The following is a 19,804-nucleotide window of genomic DNA, read 5'->3' as shown; positions in this document are numbered from 1 at the left end:
TCTAATGAGGATATTTAGTTCAGAACGAACCATATCAGAATCAGAATCAGAAACAGGCTTATTGCCATGTAGGTTCGCACATACTAGGAATTTGACTTGATGTCATGGTGCATAAATAAAGAATATGAACGTTGCTGTAAACATTAGCATGAATGTTCAGGGATTTGTAGCATTAACTTTGCATATTCTTAGTTGTTTTAAACTTCCTCAGATTGTTCCCTGTGTAAAACAGATAGTAAGAAAGAGGATTTACAAAATTAAAAAAACATTCCCTCTGTGCATGTACCGTCTATGTTCCACTTTATTGTATTTCTACAGAAAAAATTGAAACTGTCTTGTCAAAGGGAGGGGAACACAAGAGATCAGATAGAGCAAGAGAGAGAGAGCGACTAAAAGGATTATCATGCATTAGTTCAAGAGAATATCTCTGTCATCCCATTGCCAACCGTCGTCTAAGAAGGCTCAATGTTTCTCCACACGACTAATTGCTCTTCGTTGTGACTGTTTCCAACCAAGACACCTGCTCTTTTTTACTTACCAGTGGACTACTTGAAACTTCTCAACAAGACTGCAAGAATACAGGCTGCCTGTCTGGGTACTGAAGCCATGATTACAACCTTTGACGTACAAGGTTTTGGGTTCAATGCGAAGTGTCACATGGAAATGGACAGTGACTCTTCAACATCTTGTAACTTGTCGAAATTGTCATTTGCAAATACCGATCTTCATTGGTAATGAGTGACTACCTCAGATCAAGCATATGAACAAACCTTCGTTGATGACATTCTCTTGTGGAGTTCTAGATCTTCTTTAACTGGATGGTGTCCTGAGGAGATTTATCCGAAAATGTTGGAAGATTAGCATGAGTGAAGATCTTATGCCTCCCCTGTGATCTCCAGTGAACCCCTGTCTCTTGGAAAACCTGACGGAGATGGAAACAGTTGGAGGTCAATAGCCTGGCAGCAATCAATATTCTATCGGGTATGTTAAGACAACTACTTCATCAGGCCTATGGACATGAACTCTAGGTCGTCAGCCCTAGAATTTAAAGTGTGTTGGGGCTGGGTAGGTTTTAAATGGTGTTAATAACAGAGGAACTTAGTGAAGTTTCAAAGATTCGGGAGAATGGAGTTTCCGGAGGCATCAGACTTGGTGAGATTCCGTTCAGAACTGATAAAGGGGCTATGGATATACCTTCAATGTCCATCACCACTATTGACGAAATTGGGGAAGAGAGTGATGTGTCAGAAGAGGAATGTAACGAGGATCCTGAAGCGGATTTTACGCACAACTATTGGGAGGATGAGGATGAGGTCTACCAGGAGTTTGAGGAGTTGGACTTTGAGTCCCTCCCGGATCACTCGGACACACAAAGTGTTGCCTCAGACGATTCTTTCTATCCTCCAGACAGTCCATTTCAGACTGACCGCCCCCCGAGCCCTGCCAGCCCTGAGCCTATTTCATTCTATAAGGCCTGCTGCAACAACAACTCCATCATAGTCAAGATTATGATCAGACAAGGAGTGACCGAAGAGGAAGTGAAAGAGACAGATCATAACAAAAGAGTAGGTCTTTGGGTATCAATGCATTTTAATGAAAAACTTGGTTTTCATGCATTTCTGGCTTCTGTTGTTTCAATTATATACATTACATGTCATTTGTTAGACGCTTTTATCCAAAGCAACTTACATACATTCAGTACTGTGGGCAATCCCCACAGGAGCAATTTGGGGTGAAGTGTCTTGCCTAGGGACACAATGACATGCTGACTGCAGTGGGACTCAAAGTTGCTACCCTCTGATTTGAAGTCCTGCACACTATCCACTGAGCCACAGCCTAACAGGCAGAAATGGGTTTCCATTCATTTTCTAATATCATAGGGTTTAGGGGAATACTATGTAGTTCAATTGTAATAGTCTGCACAGTCACTTATAATAACTTATAATACAAGTTTCGGCAGACTATACGGCAACTAAAATAGATTACACAACTTAATCAAGATATGAATCAGCCAGATGATTTTCATACCATAATAATGGTCAAATCCTGAAGAAGGCTTCAGAGCAGTTGGTTAAGCTTCGGATGACAGATTGGTAGTTTAAAGTACGGAAAGGAATGACATTGTAGAGAAGCGGTTTGCCGTTAGGGCTCAGATTCTAAAGGGCTTGCTAAGAGATTGATCTGAGCTACTGCATGTTTACACAGCTGGAGAGAAGGATTGCCCTGGAGAACTGTCACAGAATTGTCTTTCAGAAAACCTTGAAGTTTGTCAACACAGCATTATGCTGACATAAGACATGATTAACGAGGTGAGATAAATGCTATTGGCATATTGAGCTAAACGCTAACTTCATCATGATCAAGCTTGTTGTGGGTATGAAGACCTTAATCAGCATTGCCCTTTTACCTAATTTTACCAACCAACTGTCCTGTGAGTGACTTGTTGTCAATGTTGGGAAACTTTCAATTGATTCAGATCCCTGTTGAGTCAATCCACTCACTGTTTGTAGTGTGATTCAACAAAAGACCTTAACACAAAAGGATCTGTAGATAACCGTAAAACCGTGTGATATCTTTAATATTTGTTATGATATATTAGAACCAGGCTGACTATGCTAACCTTCTACTTTGTATCAGTCTTGGGGTTCACCTACAAACTTGAACACATTCATGTTTTTCATCATTTTAAACTCCTAACTTATTTGTCACCCTAAGGATAAAGCTTGAATAAAATGTCCTTGTATTCCGCCTTGAAATTATGTTATTGTCATATCCTACACAGGTATAATATGTCAAACAACTCTATAGCTGTATTTTATGAGGTTCTTCATTAACACCCAGAAGGCATCATTTATTGTTATTCTTTGTTTGCAATTCAGAGATGCCACAGTTATTCTCCCTTTAAAGGATAGTTTGGTTTTGCAAAGACAAAGCGGTTATATCCGTCCATGCTCTCTTCAAAGCCAACATACCCCTTTATAAAAGAACATTTCATTTGACCTCGCAAAAGATGGGAGATGCTGGTCTATTCGTTTTTTATTGAGATTAAGGATGAAGGACTTGACCGAAAACCAAAAAATGGCACAGACTGGTTGCTCAATACTCCGCTATCCAGTTTCTAGAAGCATGGAAATGCAACCCTTGAGGCCTTTGTTTATATGTGTTTTCTGTGAAAATGCTACTGACACTAACTCTGATTTTATAGCTGTTATCCTTTTAAATAAGAGCTAACCAGATAGTAGCCATTTTGGAAATCTTTTGCTCAGCAAGTGACCACTCCAGTTGGAAACCCATGTTTACCCAGACATAACAGTATTTTATAGACTCACAATCTGTCTTTTTCACACTGAAAAAAGCCTTCTACTTTGCTTTTAGGCAGCTTGACTGCTGTTCTTAGTTATTTGAATGAAAATCACTAAAATGATTTGGTCTTGGAAACATGGCGATAAACCATAAATAAGCTATCCTTAAGCCCCAGGAAACCAATTTGAAGTTAAACAAATCATAGACATAGAGAGAAGAAGAGACTCAAGCACTCTTTTTTGTTCATTTCAGTCTGGTCTGATTGTTGCGTGCTACCATGGCTACGTGGAAATTGTCATCGCCCTGTCCCAGTGCCCCTATCTGGACATTAACTGGCAGGACAACGAGGGCAACACCGCTCTCATTACTGCAGCACAAGCAGGTAAACACACCTCTTTAGAATTCTTAAAATGCCTTTCACAATGTGGGAACGCCGACACAGGTCTTTTAACTATTTTAGCCTGATTAGACCAACATATACTGTGTTGACATACACAGACTGAACTTAATCAAGAGCTTCTGCCCTGTCAAGTTAAAAAACGTAGAGTTCGACAAGAATATTGATACTACTAACATTTCTGAACGAGACTTAGAAGCTACCAATAAGTAAGTGGTTAATTTTGTCACCATCAAGGAATTGATCATCCTCCCTATGTTCAGATGCGTTCTGTGATCTATTCCCCAACTTTAGAGTGGAACAATTGATACTGTAGCAAATTTAGTCCAAATTGGGTAAGAAAGGGTCCAAAATAAAGCACAGATCATATTATGAGGTCCGTTGCTTTCAACTGCAATAATCACAGTTTTTTTCTGCCAATAAAAAGTACCACGGTAAGTAATTTCATAGTGATGCAGCCATATGTATCAGACACAGCGGCCCGGAGTCTCATCTGCTAATGATGATGAATGGCTCTTTGTGTCCTGTGATGAATAGCTGCAGACTCCTCTTCATTTTCTGCTTCATTAAAAGAAGTATTGATCTTCCTTCATGAAAAAGTACTCTGCAACACCTCAGGGGAACAGGTGACCAAGACTGTGGGCCCAGGCTGCAGTGGAGTGGTCAAATACATATGAGGAGAAAAGCTTTTTTTTCCTGAAAGCCTTCAAAAACGGTAGAAAGTGTCCAGACGTATAATGGTAATAAATCCAGGTCCTCAGATGTGAACTCCCAGTATCAAGAGGCCTGGAATTTCATCATTTTATGGGCAAGGCCACTGGTTTTTGTAAGGGAAGATTCACAAATCCATCAAATAAAACTATTATTTTTAATACATGGATATCATTTTAAGACTTAAAGGTCCCATGCCATGCTTTTCCGGTTATTACCCGTCCCCTTGTGTGTTATGAAAGGACAGTTTTGGGTGCATCCGCTCAACTGTGTTCTGTCAAAATACACTATAGCGTATTTTAAGTTAAGAGGAGAGACACTCATGGGACAGTTCTTAAACGTGCTGTGTTGTGTCTGGTTGAATCAAAAGCATTATCTGGACCGTGTCACAAAAAGGTTATATAAGGTCATATAGTATGCCATAAAAATGTCATTCAAAAGTCATACATAATGGCACAGTTAACACATTTTTGTTATAGTATATTATATAATTTATAATATATATAGTATGTCATAGAATAATTTTTACTAGGCAATTTTCTGTAAAAACATACATTGTAGCTTCACATGTGTATCAAAGATATTTGTGAGGGGTCTAATGAATGTGATGAACGAATATGATTAGTAGCCTTTACGCAAGTATACTGAAACATGACGGCTAGCCTACCACTAGGTGCTCCTCCCTTACAGAAGGGAATTTAGCTATAGTGAAACGTCACACATGGACACATACAAAACCTTTTCCTGGAAAGTTGTTATAATGACTGAAAAAATAAGTGAAAAGGTAGAAATGTAGAAAATGTGGGTGATACATCAGAATAATAGTTGCCATTGCAAAGCTGTGTAACACAAGTCTGTGTTTCTCTCCTGGTCTGCAGGTTATTGGTACATCGCAAACTACCTGCTCAATTACTTTCCAGGGATGGACATGGAGAGGAGGAACTGTCACGGTTTCACAGCGCTGATGAAGGCTGCCATGCAGGGCCGGGCCGAGTGTGTCAGGACTCTCATGCTGTCTGGTAGAGCACACACTATGATCTATAATCTTAGCCAATGGAAGGCCACACCGTTTATAGCACAGCTCTACTCCCAGATTCTCCCTTGCACTGAGCAGTTGTATATCTCCTTATGTTTCCAGGAGGCGATATTCAGGCTCGGGACAATGGCCGCCAGTTGACACCCAGGGAGTGGGCTCTCTTCACTGGTCGATATGAGACGGCCTATCTGATGCAACGGCTGATAGCAAGGCCCTGTGCTGAGCAGTTCTGTGACTCCTTCTCTCTGGAGTGGCCCATGTTGGAGGTCAATAAATCCATCATGACTACACTCTTACTATTGAATGCGCCTCATAATGCCTTAAACTGATGATTCCTGTAACGTTTGATCTTGTGCAGGAGCGGGCGGCCCAGTCCGAGGAGCCGAAGTCCTGCAAGAAGCGGTTGATGGACTTATTTTCGTGCTGCCCTTATAGGTTTTACATTAATAATAAGGTAGACCCTGTCGATGATGGAGTTTTTGAGCACATGGTCCAGGTCACCACGAGCATCTGCTCTCCGTTCATGGCCACAGCTTGTCGCACAGTGTGTCCAGGCAGCCCCCCGTGTCTCGGGAAGCGTCGTCAGGACGTGCAGGAGATCCTGCGGAAGCAACGGGTTTCTGAGCTGAAGTACATGGGCCCGGAACGATTGAACAACTACAAGAGATTTTTCCAGAATTCCAAGGTCCTTCTTATTCCCAAAGTGCTGGATCGGAGGGCCAGCCTGCAGCCTCTGCTAAATGACGTGGCCACGTTGGCCATGAGGCGAGCGAGCCTCCTGCCTCTGCATCTGCTGAGGAGGAACAGTGTGCGGCCAGGCACGGTGGTGCCAAAATTGAGGCTTTGCAAAGCGCCGTCTTCAAGCTACTTACCCGAAATACTCAAACGGAGAAGGAACAACAACCAGCTACAGATCCCCAAGTGGAACTACAAGATGAAGAGAATAGAGAGGAGGCAGGAGGAGGAGAGGCAAAAAATGTTACCTCAGATAAGGAGGAGATGAGGGAAATGGGAGTACTGGTGTCTTTTTCAAAAACCCTGACAACACTTTACGCAGTTCTAGGAAAACCAATGAAGAAAGGATTCCGTTGATGTAAATACAACTGAAAAGGTTCAATATGGTTTTCTCGCCATTGTTGGAGTTGTTGCCTTGTTTCCTATTTAGTCCAAATTATGTATTTGTGAGGCATTATGAACATTTACAGGACAACTGTAGTTGTTGAAGTGAACTTTGACAGGAAAACATTGCCAGAGAGACATTTTAAGAGGGGGGAAATGGGGCTTGAAAAGTCAGGAAGGTGACAACAAGTCGTGGGATTTTACAGGTTGGAGAGAATAGCTCCGACACGGCCAAATGAAGATTGGTGGCTGGCTGTGACAGCAGATTGTCACAGGAAGGGATCAGCGAGCCTGCGGGAATAAGCCAAGAAGTCATTTTGCACTGATACATATACAACAGGTATTTGTGAGCGGCATTTGACAGCCGAGCTGAGGAGCCAGCTCACACAGGCTTTGTTACGGCTTTGTGGAGAAGTGGGGAGGCAGAGCCAAAAATAAACAGCTTAGTGCTAGACTGTGACTTATTGACTTCCAAAATAATCACAAGATAGTCCTCAGCTACACTGGTACTGTGGGCATCTCCTGCTCTATGAGAAGTGGAGGTCCACTATATATTATTCATTATTGAATCCATGTGTATTTGAATTCTACAAAATACAAAGACATGTAATATAAGGCTACAAAATGTCAGTAAGCGAAGTGCATTACATATTTTGGTAAATATCTGTACCTTTTTTTGGGGTTTGTCATCCGTATCATCCATGGCATTTTTCCTAATTCATTGTCCATGGAGACTTAATAATGGTGACATGGCAACTTTCTGTTTTGAATTGATACTGTTGAAGGGTTGATCATTTTCTCTGGTATACTATATGAAATGCAAAATTGTAGTTTTTTTACGAGCTTACCAAAACCCTGGAGGCTAATAAATTCAATTTTTACCAATAAAAAAAAAACATCCCAATATCTGCAAGCGGAAATGTTTCGAGGCTACCCAACTGAAAAGTAACTTTCTGCCTCACTTTCCAAACTGCAATTGGCGCAATCTAGCCCCAAACCCATTTTCAACAACAATTTAAAATGTCAAAACTCACAATCCTGGTATAGCTGTTCTTCATTTAGTTGTATTTCTACTCAGCTCTTTCTGTTTCAGATAATGAATTTGGTTCAACCTCCATATTATGTAGTTGATTAGTTGTTTGATATCATTGCAACTCATGCTCTAATAAGATAATGTAAATGTGTTACTGTCTTTCTTTAACAGCATAATACAGGAATATTTCACAATTTGAAAAATACTTTTCAATAAAAACAAATCTCTTAGTGACACTCCTATGTTAAAGATATAAAATGACTGTAAAACAATTTAGCTGCTTTAACTGTTTTGGTAGGAAAACTGTATAGAAAGTTCAAAGCAAACTGACAAAGACTCTGGAGGGAGTCACGTGTAGGATTACTGATTAACTACATTTGGAACTCATAGGTGTCATTTTGGTTGATGCCAACACAAGCTTAGCTTTTAGAATTAACTGTCCTAGGAACCATTAAATATGTTTGGCTGATCAAACACTGCAGATAGAACATCATTTACTTCCTTACCTCAGCAGGGATGATGTCCTGCAAGAAAAAGTAATTTACCTTAGATAAGGAAAAAAAGATGCTCACCAGCCTTCCCTCTTTTCTGGTGCTGTGACTTGACGCCTCATCCGTGCTTTGTTCTGCACTCCAACAGTGTATATGTAATGAAAAAGATTTGCGCTATCTTTTGGCTTTCAAAGATAAAAATCTGTGCCTGTGGTGTGGTGATCTATCTGCAGAGAGCCATGCAGAACAGGCCTCAGAGACTAAAATGGCCGCCACCCGACCATGTGGTGCAGTTTCTCGAATGACCACTAGAGAGCCCTCCTGACCCTTTATATAGATTTTCTCTTATGCCATTAAAACAATTGCTTAATCTTCTGTTTCTTCTGTTTTGAAGTACTGGAAAGCTTTCAGAGTCTGAGAGGCTGCACTAGAATCTCCAGACCATGTTCATACAATGTAATTATTCTCCCTTCAATATAATAATGGAGTATACAGAGCAATTTACTAAGACAATGTTCAAACCCAAAGCACCTAAATTAAAGGGCTGTAATACTGAAGCCAAGTCTCAAAGCATTTCTATTATCTTGGTCTTTTCTCTCAAATGTGTTCTGGTCTTTGGTCCTTGGAAAATGTAATTTAAAAAATGTTTTTGTTTTCCTTCCCTACCAAGCATCACTTGCTGGTCTTGTTGCACACTGGTATGGCTTTTCCGCTAACGACAGTGCAACAGGAAGCACAATTCTTCCATTCAGTCATTTACAAGTTCAAGGAAATTTCTTAATTTGTGTAGTTTTATGCAGAAATTCATCTTGCAACATTAGTTCAAATTGGGAAATAATGTACATTTTACCTTCTTGCTCCTGTCACATTTCACATTTCTTGATTCACGTTTTGTTCTCTGGCCCATTTGAATCTTTTTCTCTTCTTGGCCCAAACATTTGTATCTTCCTAGAACTTCAGCTCCATTTGAAGATAAGTGACTGTAAAATTAAAGCAATATCATTTTCCTTGAGACGGGTGAGTTGTTTAGCAAGTTTCAGGTCTTAGTAAATGTGCATATTGGACTAAGAAGAGGAATGCAAAGGCTGCAAAAATAATTTCAAATAGTTTGTGCCATGCTTTAGGAATATTGCATACTTTACATCCCTACATTATGCATATTTAATGATGAAACATAGAGCACCAGAAATACTTTTTTAAAAACACGCACAACATAACCGTATAGACTCTTCTTGGCAACAGAACAAACAACTCCCAGAATCAGAGGTTCTTCGATGGTCCGTTTATATTTTTTGGAGCAGTTGCAATCTGTTTGAGGCAATAGAAAGATTCACAATTCTCTTTTTAAAACACGTTTGGTCTAGCAACAAAAAGGTTACCAACGTTATATCTCCATACAGGTCTTACTTAGGTTCTTCTGCCTAAGGATCACAAGGACATACATAACATTGTCAGTTTCCAGATGCTTACTCACAAGCACAATACATCTGTTCATCCAGTGTTTTTGTGGGGGACTGTTGCATTATGAGTTATTTTTCAAGCATCAGAAGATGACCTCTATGATTTCTAAAACGCAGTGGGTAGGGAGAACCAGGGTCTGTTGTCATGTATAACAATTTAGCCATTCTCACTTTAAAAAAATCACCATTTAGTTTTCAAATGTACCAACAACAAATACTCATGCACTCATGGGTTGACTTTTGCTATTTAGCATAATTAGACTAATTAATCAGAACTTTGTGTTTTCATGCATGGGAAATACAAGAATCAAACTCGTGACTGTTTCCTGTTTTTGGCCGATAACCAATGGTTCTCAAGGGGAACATACATTTTGTGCACAGTTAAAATACAGACATGTTGGAAATACTTGTACGTAGCACCTTTTCGGACTGCTTCAGTGACAACGTGGATCCCTGGGCCCTGGTCTACTCTACTCCACATAGCAACAACATTACTACACAAAGTCGACAATTTAGTGTGTTGACCAGGAAATAAAAAATGTGAACAAAATTCCTACATGTAGATGTTTTTTTTTTCTTTTTACAAGTATTTTTTCCATAATGTTGCTGCTATAAGTGACATCCACATCTGCACATAAAAAGTATATATTTATATTTATATAATATATATCCGTACTCTATTAACAGTTTTGTCTACCATGAAGTTAGAATTGCCACCCATCTCTCAGAAAAGTTTTTTTTTTGTACTTCAAACATTGATTATTTTACAACACAGAAATCAACTAATTTTGTACAACTTTGGGGGAAGCCTAGCTCCGCCCCCGTCACAGTCCCTCCGTGATCTTCTTTTTTTGTCGTTTTTTTCTTCTTTTTATGTTTTCTCTCCAGTCCTGGTGCAGTTAGGCAGGTTTCATCCCAGTAAAACACAGTTTAGAAAAACCAAAGCATTTACAAACTGGCATTGTTAGAACCGCAAGGACGTTAAGCTGAACTTGGACCCTTTAACACGCCCCTAACCTTCCCCCTTCTACAGATGAGGGGAAGCAACCCTTGTTTGGCACGGTTATATACACAATGAGCACAGTTCACTCAAAGGAGGCGCTCATGGGAACAAAACGAGGATTTAGGGGGTGAAAATGTGACGAGATAGCCACCAATAAACGAAAGCTAGCCTAAAATAATGTGAGTATTGTCACAGAAAAAGCTGCTTAAATGTTAAAGGTCAGTAATAACGTGAAATCCATCCATAGGGCAGTTAAAAGAGCACCATGACCTATCAGAATTGATGCCTTAATACCCATTCATATCCAATATTTTACATGTTGACATCTGTCAGTTGCTGTGATATGAATTATGGGAGTGCAGATATTGTGTGTGTATTTTTCTTTCGTTTTTTGGGGGGAGAGTTATTGAGGAAGTGAAGGTTGACCAAATGGCGAAAGGCCTGACATGACACAGAAAATAGTGCAATGTACAGTACGCAATGCATCTCCGTAAATGTACAGTGTACGTCAAATACTATACAACCAGAATTAAAAAAGTAGAAACACAACAAAAGAAAATTAAAAACCTGTTACAAATGACAAAGTCCTGAGGCGTTCTTCGCCCAGAGGAGGATACATCACACCGAAGCCATAGAGAAACAAAGGTGTGTGTGACAGACGTCCTACATGTCTTACAGCTCTGCTTCTTGTGCTTCACATTACTAAAAGCCATGACGCTATAACACATATATACAGCTTTCTCCTGGGTATCTTTCACACGTTCCATTCACAATCCAAAAACGTCCATTCTTGAGTCCACTGATTCATTTTTTTTCTTCCATTGTCCTTCTTCTCCTCCACATATTCCCCACTTCTTCCTTCTCTCTCTCTCTCTCTCTCTCTCTCTCTCTCTCTCTTCCCCCATATCCATCTCTCTTACATTCTGTATCAAGAGGCCTTAGGTGCAGGAGGCCTTTCTGTCTGCTGAACCTTCTAGCAGTAGTTGATCGCAAACTAAACACAGAAAGAAAATGTGTCTGTCAGTTTTGTTGGTGGTGTACATGCACATGCATGGCCGCTCCTCCGTTTTGCTTCTGGTCCTCCTTTGTCCACTTCCCCTCCTCCCTCAGATGTCTCTGAAAGGACTCTCAGTTTTTCACTTTTCCTGCTCTCCATCCTCCCCTTCTGTTGTCCTGCTATCTATGATGCTACTCAGGAACCACAGGGGAGGATGGGGATGGAGGGAAACTGTCCTCTGATCTTCTCCTCCTCTATTTAAACCCCCCCACTTCACCATCCATCCTCTCCTCCTAACCCTCCACCCTCATCTCCCCTTAGACCCAGGAGTCTGGTGAGGCCGGATAGTGGCTGGTCTCATAGTTGAGCTCGCTGTAGGGCCGCGAGGCGGAGTAGAAGTCTACATAGTTGCCGGTGGACTTGAGGCCCTGCAGGTGCATGTTGAGGTCACCCTGGGGAGGGCGCCCTCCCGCGAGGACCTGGTTCTCGTAGAAGGCCTGGTCCTCGTAGTTGACACCATCGGGTGGGGGAGGGTTTTGGAATGGAGGGTAGGGCTCTGAAGGCAGGCCTTGAGAAGAGATCTGTCAAAAGAAAAAGGCAAAGATCATCAGTGACAGAACAGCTCTGATACAGATTAGGGTTGGGAGAAATCTTATGAAACTGGCAATTTATTTTTTCTCCAAATAGACCCTAATTTCACAGAGTTAGGTGTGAAAATATCACTTTCTCCCTGAGCGCAGTTTTTAATCGCTTTTTGGGTACAGACTATCATTCAACACAAAAGAAAAAAAAAAGAAAAAATGGCGACGGCCAAGTAAGATCTCCAAAAGCTGATGAATTTATCCAATCGACCAACGCTAAAGGCTTGGTCCAAACCATCATGACATGAGGATATGGACAAGACTTCTAAACTGACCATACTTTCTGAAAATTCTGAGTGGTTGAAAATAATGCACCCAAATAATTAAGATTTATAAATCCGAAAACAGGTTGATATGTATCAATTACATATTGCTAGGTAGCATGACACAATCAATTCCAATGATTAATGGCAGCTAATGACAGACAAAAGTCTAAACCAGACAAAGGTGCTTGTACCCACGTCTTTTGAACTTGCCCCTACTTAAGCTACTGGTGTTGCTGAAGATTTGAGACCCAAACTTCACCCAAAGCTGATATTGCACACATCCCGGAACAAACTATTATCTCAAATTGGATAAGCATTGCTTTGAGAATGCCCAGTCATACATTTAGAGATAAAACCTGCATCAGATATGTCTGCCAGAGGGGGATGGGCAATATAAAAGGCTTTTAGAACAATTGGCAACAATTCAGAATCAAATGCAAAACCTTGGGAGCAATTTTCTATAGTATTCATAAAACCCATATGGGACTCTTTAAACATTTATAGTTTATATTCATAGTTCTTAGTATTTAAAGTTGTAGTACCTGATTGTACTTCAGGTCATCGGTAGGCGACACATATGCTCCTCTGTGCAGCGTGGACGACCCACCGGGGATTTGACCTGCAGGGACAGAGAAGATGAGGACTTCAGAGGGATGCTTGCTCCGAAACTGATTCAGGAGCGTTTTTTAAATTAAGAATAAGAAGCAAAATGACAATGAATGATGATGATGATGATGATGATGATGATGATGATGATGATGATGATGATGATGATGATGATGATGATGATGATGATGATGATGATGATGATGATGATGATGATTAGGAATAACTAAGGGCTACTTTTTCCCCACATAACTACTGATAGGCTGAGAAACGTGCCAATATTGCACAATGAAATACCAAACCTTCTCTGAAAACCATGACAAAAAATGCATTAAATCATTGTATTAATCATAAATATCCCACTTGTAGACTTACAAACACTCCCTATAGTTTTCTGAATAAAGAGAAACACAATTCATATTCAGCTGTTGTTTTTCAGATAGTGAAGTCTGACCTTTAGTAAGCTCTATCTGGCTGTCTCAACAGCGTATTTCTAATTTGTTCAATTTCTTTCCGATTTACACTGATACATTACATTACATTACATTGCATTTAGCTGACGCTTTTATCCAAAGCGACTTACAATAATTGCGTTCGACCAACAAAGTACAAACTTGAAGAAAACAGAATCATATAAGTACATCAGGTTTCATAGAGCCAAGTGCTACTCAACTGGCTTTAGATAAGCCAGTCCTTTATTAGTATATAAGTGCTTTGTTAGTAATTCTATCGCTCGAAGTGGAGTCGAAAGAGATGAGTTTTCAGTCGTCGCCGGAAGATGAGTAAGCTTTCTGCTGTCCTGATGTCAATGGGGAGCTCATTCCACCATTTTGGAGCCAGGATAGCAAACCCACGTGTTTTTACTGATGGGAACTTGGGTCCCCCTCGGAGTGCCGGTGCAGCGAGCTGTTTGGCTGATGCAGAGCGGAGTGCACGTGCTGGGGTGTACGGTTTAACCATGTCCTGGATGTAGGAAGGGCCAGATCCATTCGCAGCATGGTACGCAAGTACCATTGTCTTGAAGTGGATTCTAGCAGTTACTGGAAGCCAGTGAAGGGAGCGGAGGAGCGGCGTGGTGTGGGAGAATTTAGGAAGGTTGAAGACCAGACGAGCCGCTGCATTCTGGATGAGCTGCAGAGGTCGGATGGCACATGCAGGTAGACCAGCCAGGAGGGAGTTGCAGTAGTCTAGGCGTGAGATGACGAAAGCCTGGACCAGAACCTGCATCGCTTTCTGGGTCAGCTGGGGAAGTATCCTCCTGATGTTGTAAAGCGTGTATCTGTAGCAGCGGGTTGTAGCAGCTATATTTGCAGTGAAGGACAGTTTGTTATCTAGGGTCACACCCAGATTCCTTGCAGTCTGGGTCGGGGAAACAATCGAGGTGCCGATGTTGATTATTAGGTCAAGAGTGGGACAATCTTTTCCCGGAAGGAATAGCAGTTCAGTCTTGTCAAGGTTGAGCTTGAGGTGGTGAGCAGACATCCACTGAGAGATGTCAGCTAGACAAGCAGAGATGCGTGCGACGACCTGGGTCTCTGAGCGGGGAAAGGACAGAATTAATTGTGTGTCGTCAGCGTAGCAGTGGTATGAAAAACCATGCGGGCTAATGACAGATCCGAGCGAGTTTGTATACAAGGAGAAGAGGAGGGGACCAAGGACAGAGCCCTGAGGGACCCCTGTAGTTAATTGACAAGGGTCGGACTCGGACCCTCTCCAAGTTACCCTGTAGGTGCGGTCTTTGAGGTATGAGGTGAGGAGGGATAGTGCAGAGCCTGAAACTCCAAGTTCTTGGAGAGTGCGAAGGAGGATCTGATGATTCACTGTGTCGAATGCAGCAGACAGGTCCAAAAGGATGATGACAGAGGAGAGGGAGTTTGCTTAAGCCGTGTGCAGTTTCTCAGTGACAGCAAGGAAGGCAGTTTCTGCTGATACATTGTAGAATGTGTTATTGTTATGTGTACACACAGTGTATGAGTAGAGTGTGTTATTGATTTTTCCATTCAACACTTTGCAAGAAATAACAACCAATATGTTAAAGTGTTCCTTAAATATTATAAAATGTCACACTAACATGTGAGAGTTTTTTTGTGTCAGACATGCATTATGGAGTTCTTACCCATCATGGCGTCCTTCCGGGATGTGTGCTCGCCCTTGTTGCCATGGTAACTAGCATTGCCAGTCGATTCGTAGTCTGCCTTCCTCTCCTTCAATGCCATCATCTCTCTTGGGGAAGTAGGGGCGCTCGCTACACAAAACACCACACACAAACACACGGGGGATATCTTTAACCTTCAATCCATCATGAACACATTATCAACGCACTTGACGCCAGAGTCCCTTCACAGCAGAAAGGCCAGAGTGATTTGTACTTTACAAAGCATCTCAGGTTCTTGTATTTACCTCCACAAAGGCACAGCACTCTTTGTGTATTATTTCCTGTAAACATCACCCTGATATGAATCATCAACGGGGGCACTGGTTGTGGTTTGTGTTGTTACTCTGTGGTTACCAAAGCACTCTTCACAAGTCTGGCTTCTTGACCGGGGTGGGATTTTATGAGAGGTAAATATTGAGTCATCCCCCTCCTTGAATCTGATTTACTCTTGCTTCTCTTTTTTTGTCTGTGTGGCTGCAGGCCACTCTTTCTCCACCAGTATTTACAACAAGTACATATTACCATCTAAGTATCCCACTGACCCATTCATCTCTGTCTTGGCATGATTTACCTAAAAATCCAGAAGAAAAAAGAGGATAATAAATGTCGGACAGGGGGTGCAGTGTGAAAGATAATGAGTAAGATCTGGTTAGCCATGTTGGAGGAAACCTGGCTATGATTCAGTGCTATATGTATAGTGTTCGCTATTATACTCAAATCATTATCAACAGCCTTTCACAAAGAAGCTGCTGGCTATGGTGCAGCCGGCCGGCCTGTTTTGTGTGGATGCATCAGTGTCTTTGTCTCTTTTCAGTAAAACACATTTAGCATTGATCCATATACTCATTAATACTCTGCTAATATCACCAGTCTATTGTAATATCGGCACCTAGATGGCTAATCACCTTTGATGCTGTTGCAGTAAGCAACTGTTGTATGAATGTAACCATTTAAAAAGTGTATTTGTGTATGTTAGTCTAATGTACGCAGGCCGACAGGTGCAAAGGGCCCAAAACTATTTTAGAAACAAGAGAGACAAGAGAAACATTGTCAATTTCTCAATGCTGTGCATGTATCACAAGTTTGTGATAATGGTATAATTCTGAACTAAGAAACAACACATTTTTTTCAATGTAAGCTTCCGAATCTAAGTATTATCCAATTGCCACTAACAGTTGACAGTGTAATTCCAGTTCTGATGATTTTTCAAAGTGTGGTGCATTGAGAAATGGGGTATAATATTTTAATTATATTTCACTCATTTTCAATCATGAAAAATGTATTGTTTATTTTGGTTCGCTGGACATTGTTATTGTCCCAAAAGTCGGTTTTAGAAGCTTTAGGAACAAGCATAGAATACATCTCATGGGGTAAACACTGATTACATTGTATGTTGCAATTTTATAAGATTTAGTTAACATTAGAAGATGTTGTCATGAGTCCAAAAATGCAGAAGCCTGGAAAGCTTATATTAGTCAAACCTAAGTCTTGACAACTCAAGGGCAGAAAGTTTCTTTAGGAGACCGTGCAAGGATTTTATTTGACAGCAGAATAATTGGTCAGTGCCTGTTGTAGTGTGAAGGTGAAAGCAGATTTAAGCCAGTTTGAAGCAGTTTATTTGACTTGACTGTTGGAAAGATTGATAGAGGACAAAAGAGAAGACAAGAGAGTGAGGTGGTGGGTGGACTCACCTGATCGATTGTTTGGTGAAGTCCGTACAGGAGAGATGGACGGAGTACGAGAGGAAGAATAAGGTCGCTGTCTGTCTCTCTCTATCGTGGAGGAAGAGCCGACAAAATGGTACTGGGCATAGCCATCCTGAAGATGGAAGGAGAGGTTGCAAGAGGAGACGAAAAATATGAGTCTGTGTAAAAAAATAATGCATCTCCACAACTTAAAATTGTATCATCATAACTCGGCGTAAATAAAGCCAGAGCACACATTTAAACTTTACCTTTTTGTAGAGGCTGCGGAGGTCTCTGTATTGCCACATGCTGTTCAGGACTTGGGAAGCTGCTTTTACCACTTTAGGACTATATTTGGGAATTCAGCAGAGGAAAAAACACATACAGTATAAAGCTTGACTGTCCTTCATTTTTGTTTTGTGCAAACAGGAGCTATAAAAACATTAGAATGCAGAATAATAAAAACATAAAGTAAGGACACTAAACAAGTAAAGCATATCTCACTGCTATACTGTAACAATGAATGGATAAAGGTGCACAATGAAAAGGCATTTTTTTATGTCCTCAAATATGGCACTTAAATTGTACTGAGGCCAAATTGCATTGCTTGATTGAATGATTGGCCAATATTTCATTTTGTGTCCTCCAGGGTTTCACTCAGTTGACTAATGGCTGTGGGTTTAATTGGCTCATATGGCCTTATCAGAGCCTAACAAATTGAATGTATTTCTTCTTGTCATTTTGGGAAATGTTATTCTTTTATTTTCAGGTTTGGTTCTTCGAATATTAACATAAATTGGTTTTATCCTATGATTATTCACAGAGCGAGCGCAAACAAATTTGCCGTCTGCTATAGCCTACTGCACAACGGCAACACACGTCATATTTAGCCAAAGTTCGGTCCTCAACCAATTTAAAACATGTACATGTTTTAGTAGATAGAAATGTTTGTCAATTTCTGTCAGAGCAGATTTTAAAATATGCAGTAACTACAAAATGCAGCTAACTTGACAGCTAGCAAATAGCAAAGAAGCTATCAAATGAAAGATAGCTGGTGAGAAAGCAACATATAGCTTTAGTTAAAGCTATACCTACATATTTTTTCATAGCTGTTATCTGTAAATGAAAAGTATCACAGTAAATATCCAAAATGAGGCGGTAACTAAATCCTACAATGCCAGAGAGAAGAACCCAGCTAAACTGCCTCTAAAGTTAACTAGCTTACGGCCCGTCCACACACAGGCATGAAAAAAATCTTTCAAAGCTTCGCCCATTCACTTGAATGGGGTGACGTAGAAGATTTTTAATCTTCGCCGAACTGCATTGTGGGGAGCGGAGCATGGCTTTGCAAGCATTGTGAGCATCAAAAGTTGAGCAATGTTCAACTTTTGATGCTCCCAATGCTTGCGAAGCTGGCTTCAGCCAATCAAATCCCGTTTATGCAAATCCCGCCAGTGCAAGCGCTAGCCAATCAAACCGCGTGTACTGTATGCAGATACTGCTGCGGTCTTTTCCATATTAAAATGGAGGATAAATTAATCATCGCTGTAGGAAATGTCCCGGTCCTTTACGACTGCTCTCTGTTCACCTACCGGGACCTAAACCGGAGGAACCAGGCATGGAGGGAGGTGGCAGAGACAGTTGGTGAAACTGGTAGGTTTTCACCTGTTTGGGGAGTTTATATCCAGTTTACTTCGTTTTAACATTGAATGGATAGGCTTTGTATGCCGGGGGCGGGCGGGAGATTCCTGGGAGATTCCTGATTGGTTGTTGGTCGCCTTGGGCGCGTGAAATCGCCAAGCTTCAGACACGCCCAGCATCAAGATTTTTCAAGATTTTTTTCCTGCCTGTGTGTGGACGGGCCGTTAGAAGGCTAGATCTTAGTAGCTGACTTCTTGGTAGTTGACTAGTGGAATTAAGTTACCTTTAAATTAGCCTGTATTTGGGTTGTGTATGGGTATGAAGGTAAACAGACAGATACTAGCCATCTTTCTTTTAGACCTTATTTTCTGCGTTTTGCTCTAACTTTACTGACAACCTCCTCCTACCTCACCTTTCTTTCTTTGCTGCATGATCTCTCTGCCACGTTACCTTACAAACCTTTTCTATTCCACTGATTTGCCCAGTGGACTGATTACATTTTCTACGTTCCCCTTCTGCCATACGTATTGTATTTACATACATTTTTGTATTTACATTTATGTATTTTTGGGCTTTTGGTGAGGTAGTTATTCTCATTTGCTAAATTGACAGATGAAAATAATTCCCTTTGTTTTCTTTCTAATATCAGAATAAAACAGATTTTAATGCTGTTGCATCTTCTATCAATCTATAAGAAAACTGCCCCATGATGGTATTTCTTGTTCTTCTTCAGGCTAATCCTTTTCTCTTTCTTTACCCCCTTCCACCTGTCATCATCTTTCCATTCGGCTTACTTGTCTCCTTTGCTCCTGGCGACGCCAATGAGCTTCTCTATGCCGCCGGCGTCCCTCAGGGCCTTGGTGTTCTCCATGTTCTTGGTGATAACCTCATGCAGTGCGCAGCAGATAGCGGTTATGGTGTCATCGGACATGGTCTTTCCTGCCAGGACACTGCTGTTGCTGCTTCCTCCGCCTCCACTGCCGCTAGTGTTGTTGTTGTTGCTGCCTCCGGGCAAACGGTGCACCAGGTCCCTCATGGCATATTTACCTGTGGGCACGGTGGGTAAGACAGGGTGAGTGGGGTTGAGGTAGAAACATTTAGGTTGAAGGATTTGTAGTTGGAGAGGAGTCGACAGGGTGGAAATGGGGATGAAAATACACTTTTTTGAGCATTTCTTATGCTATCTTTGACCAACATTGTAGTGTTTTTGGCAATACATTTTACTACAGAAAATAACAGATAAAAAGAATAGAAAAAGGG

General features: G+C 41.1%; 2 protein-coding genes across 2 annotated transcripts in view; one reads left to right on the top strand and one right to left on the bottom strand.

Annotated features, from left to right (window-relative positions):
• Nucleotides 1–1,076: 1,076 nt before the first annotated feature.
• ankrd33bb (ankyrin repeat domain 33Bb) lies at nt 1,077–6,450 on the top strand (the record flags this gene model as incomplete). Its single annotated transcript, XM_079651106.1, has 5 exons — nt 1,077–1,565; nt 3,556–3,685; nt 5,290–5,430; nt 5,550–5,713; nt 5,806–6,450. The coding sequence occupies 5 exons, from the start codon at nt 1,077–1,079 to the stop codon at nt 6,448–6,450; spliced, it is 1,569 nt and encodes a 522-aa protein (XP_079507232.1).
• A 2,907-nt stretch (nt 6,451–9,357) lies between these two features.
• The window catches only part of LOC307019916 (catenin delta-2-like), a 195,494-nt gene continuing 185,047 nt past the window's right edge, over nt 9,358–19,804 (bottom strand). The window contains exons 17-22 of the mRNA XM_079651016.1: nt 19,339–19,591; nt 17,173–17,266; nt 16,910–17,036; nt 15,180–15,308; nt 13,000–13,076; nt 9,358–12,131 (exon numbers count right to left, since the gene is read on the bottom strand). Of these exons, the coding sequence (XP_079507142.1) occupies nt 11,868–12,131; nt 13,000–13,076; nt 15,180–15,308; nt 16,910–17,036; nt 17,173–17,266; nt 19,339–19,591 (944 nt within the window). The 3' untranslated portion in view covers nt 9,358–11,867. The remainder of the gene's footprint in view (nt 12,132–12,999; nt 13,077–15,179; nt 15,309–16,909; nt 17,037–17,172; nt 17,267–19,338; nt 19,592–19,804) is intronic.

This window comes from Notothenia rossii, assembly GCF_949606895.1.
Source record: "Notothenia rossii genome assembly, chromosome: 9".
Taxonomy (NCBI): Eukaryota; Metazoa; Chordata; class Actinopteri; order Perciformes; family Nototheniidae; genus Notothenia; species Notothenia rossii.
The sequence above is the reverse complement of the archived record's forward strand: the minus strand, read 5'-3'. Positions and strand labels throughout refer to the sequence as shown.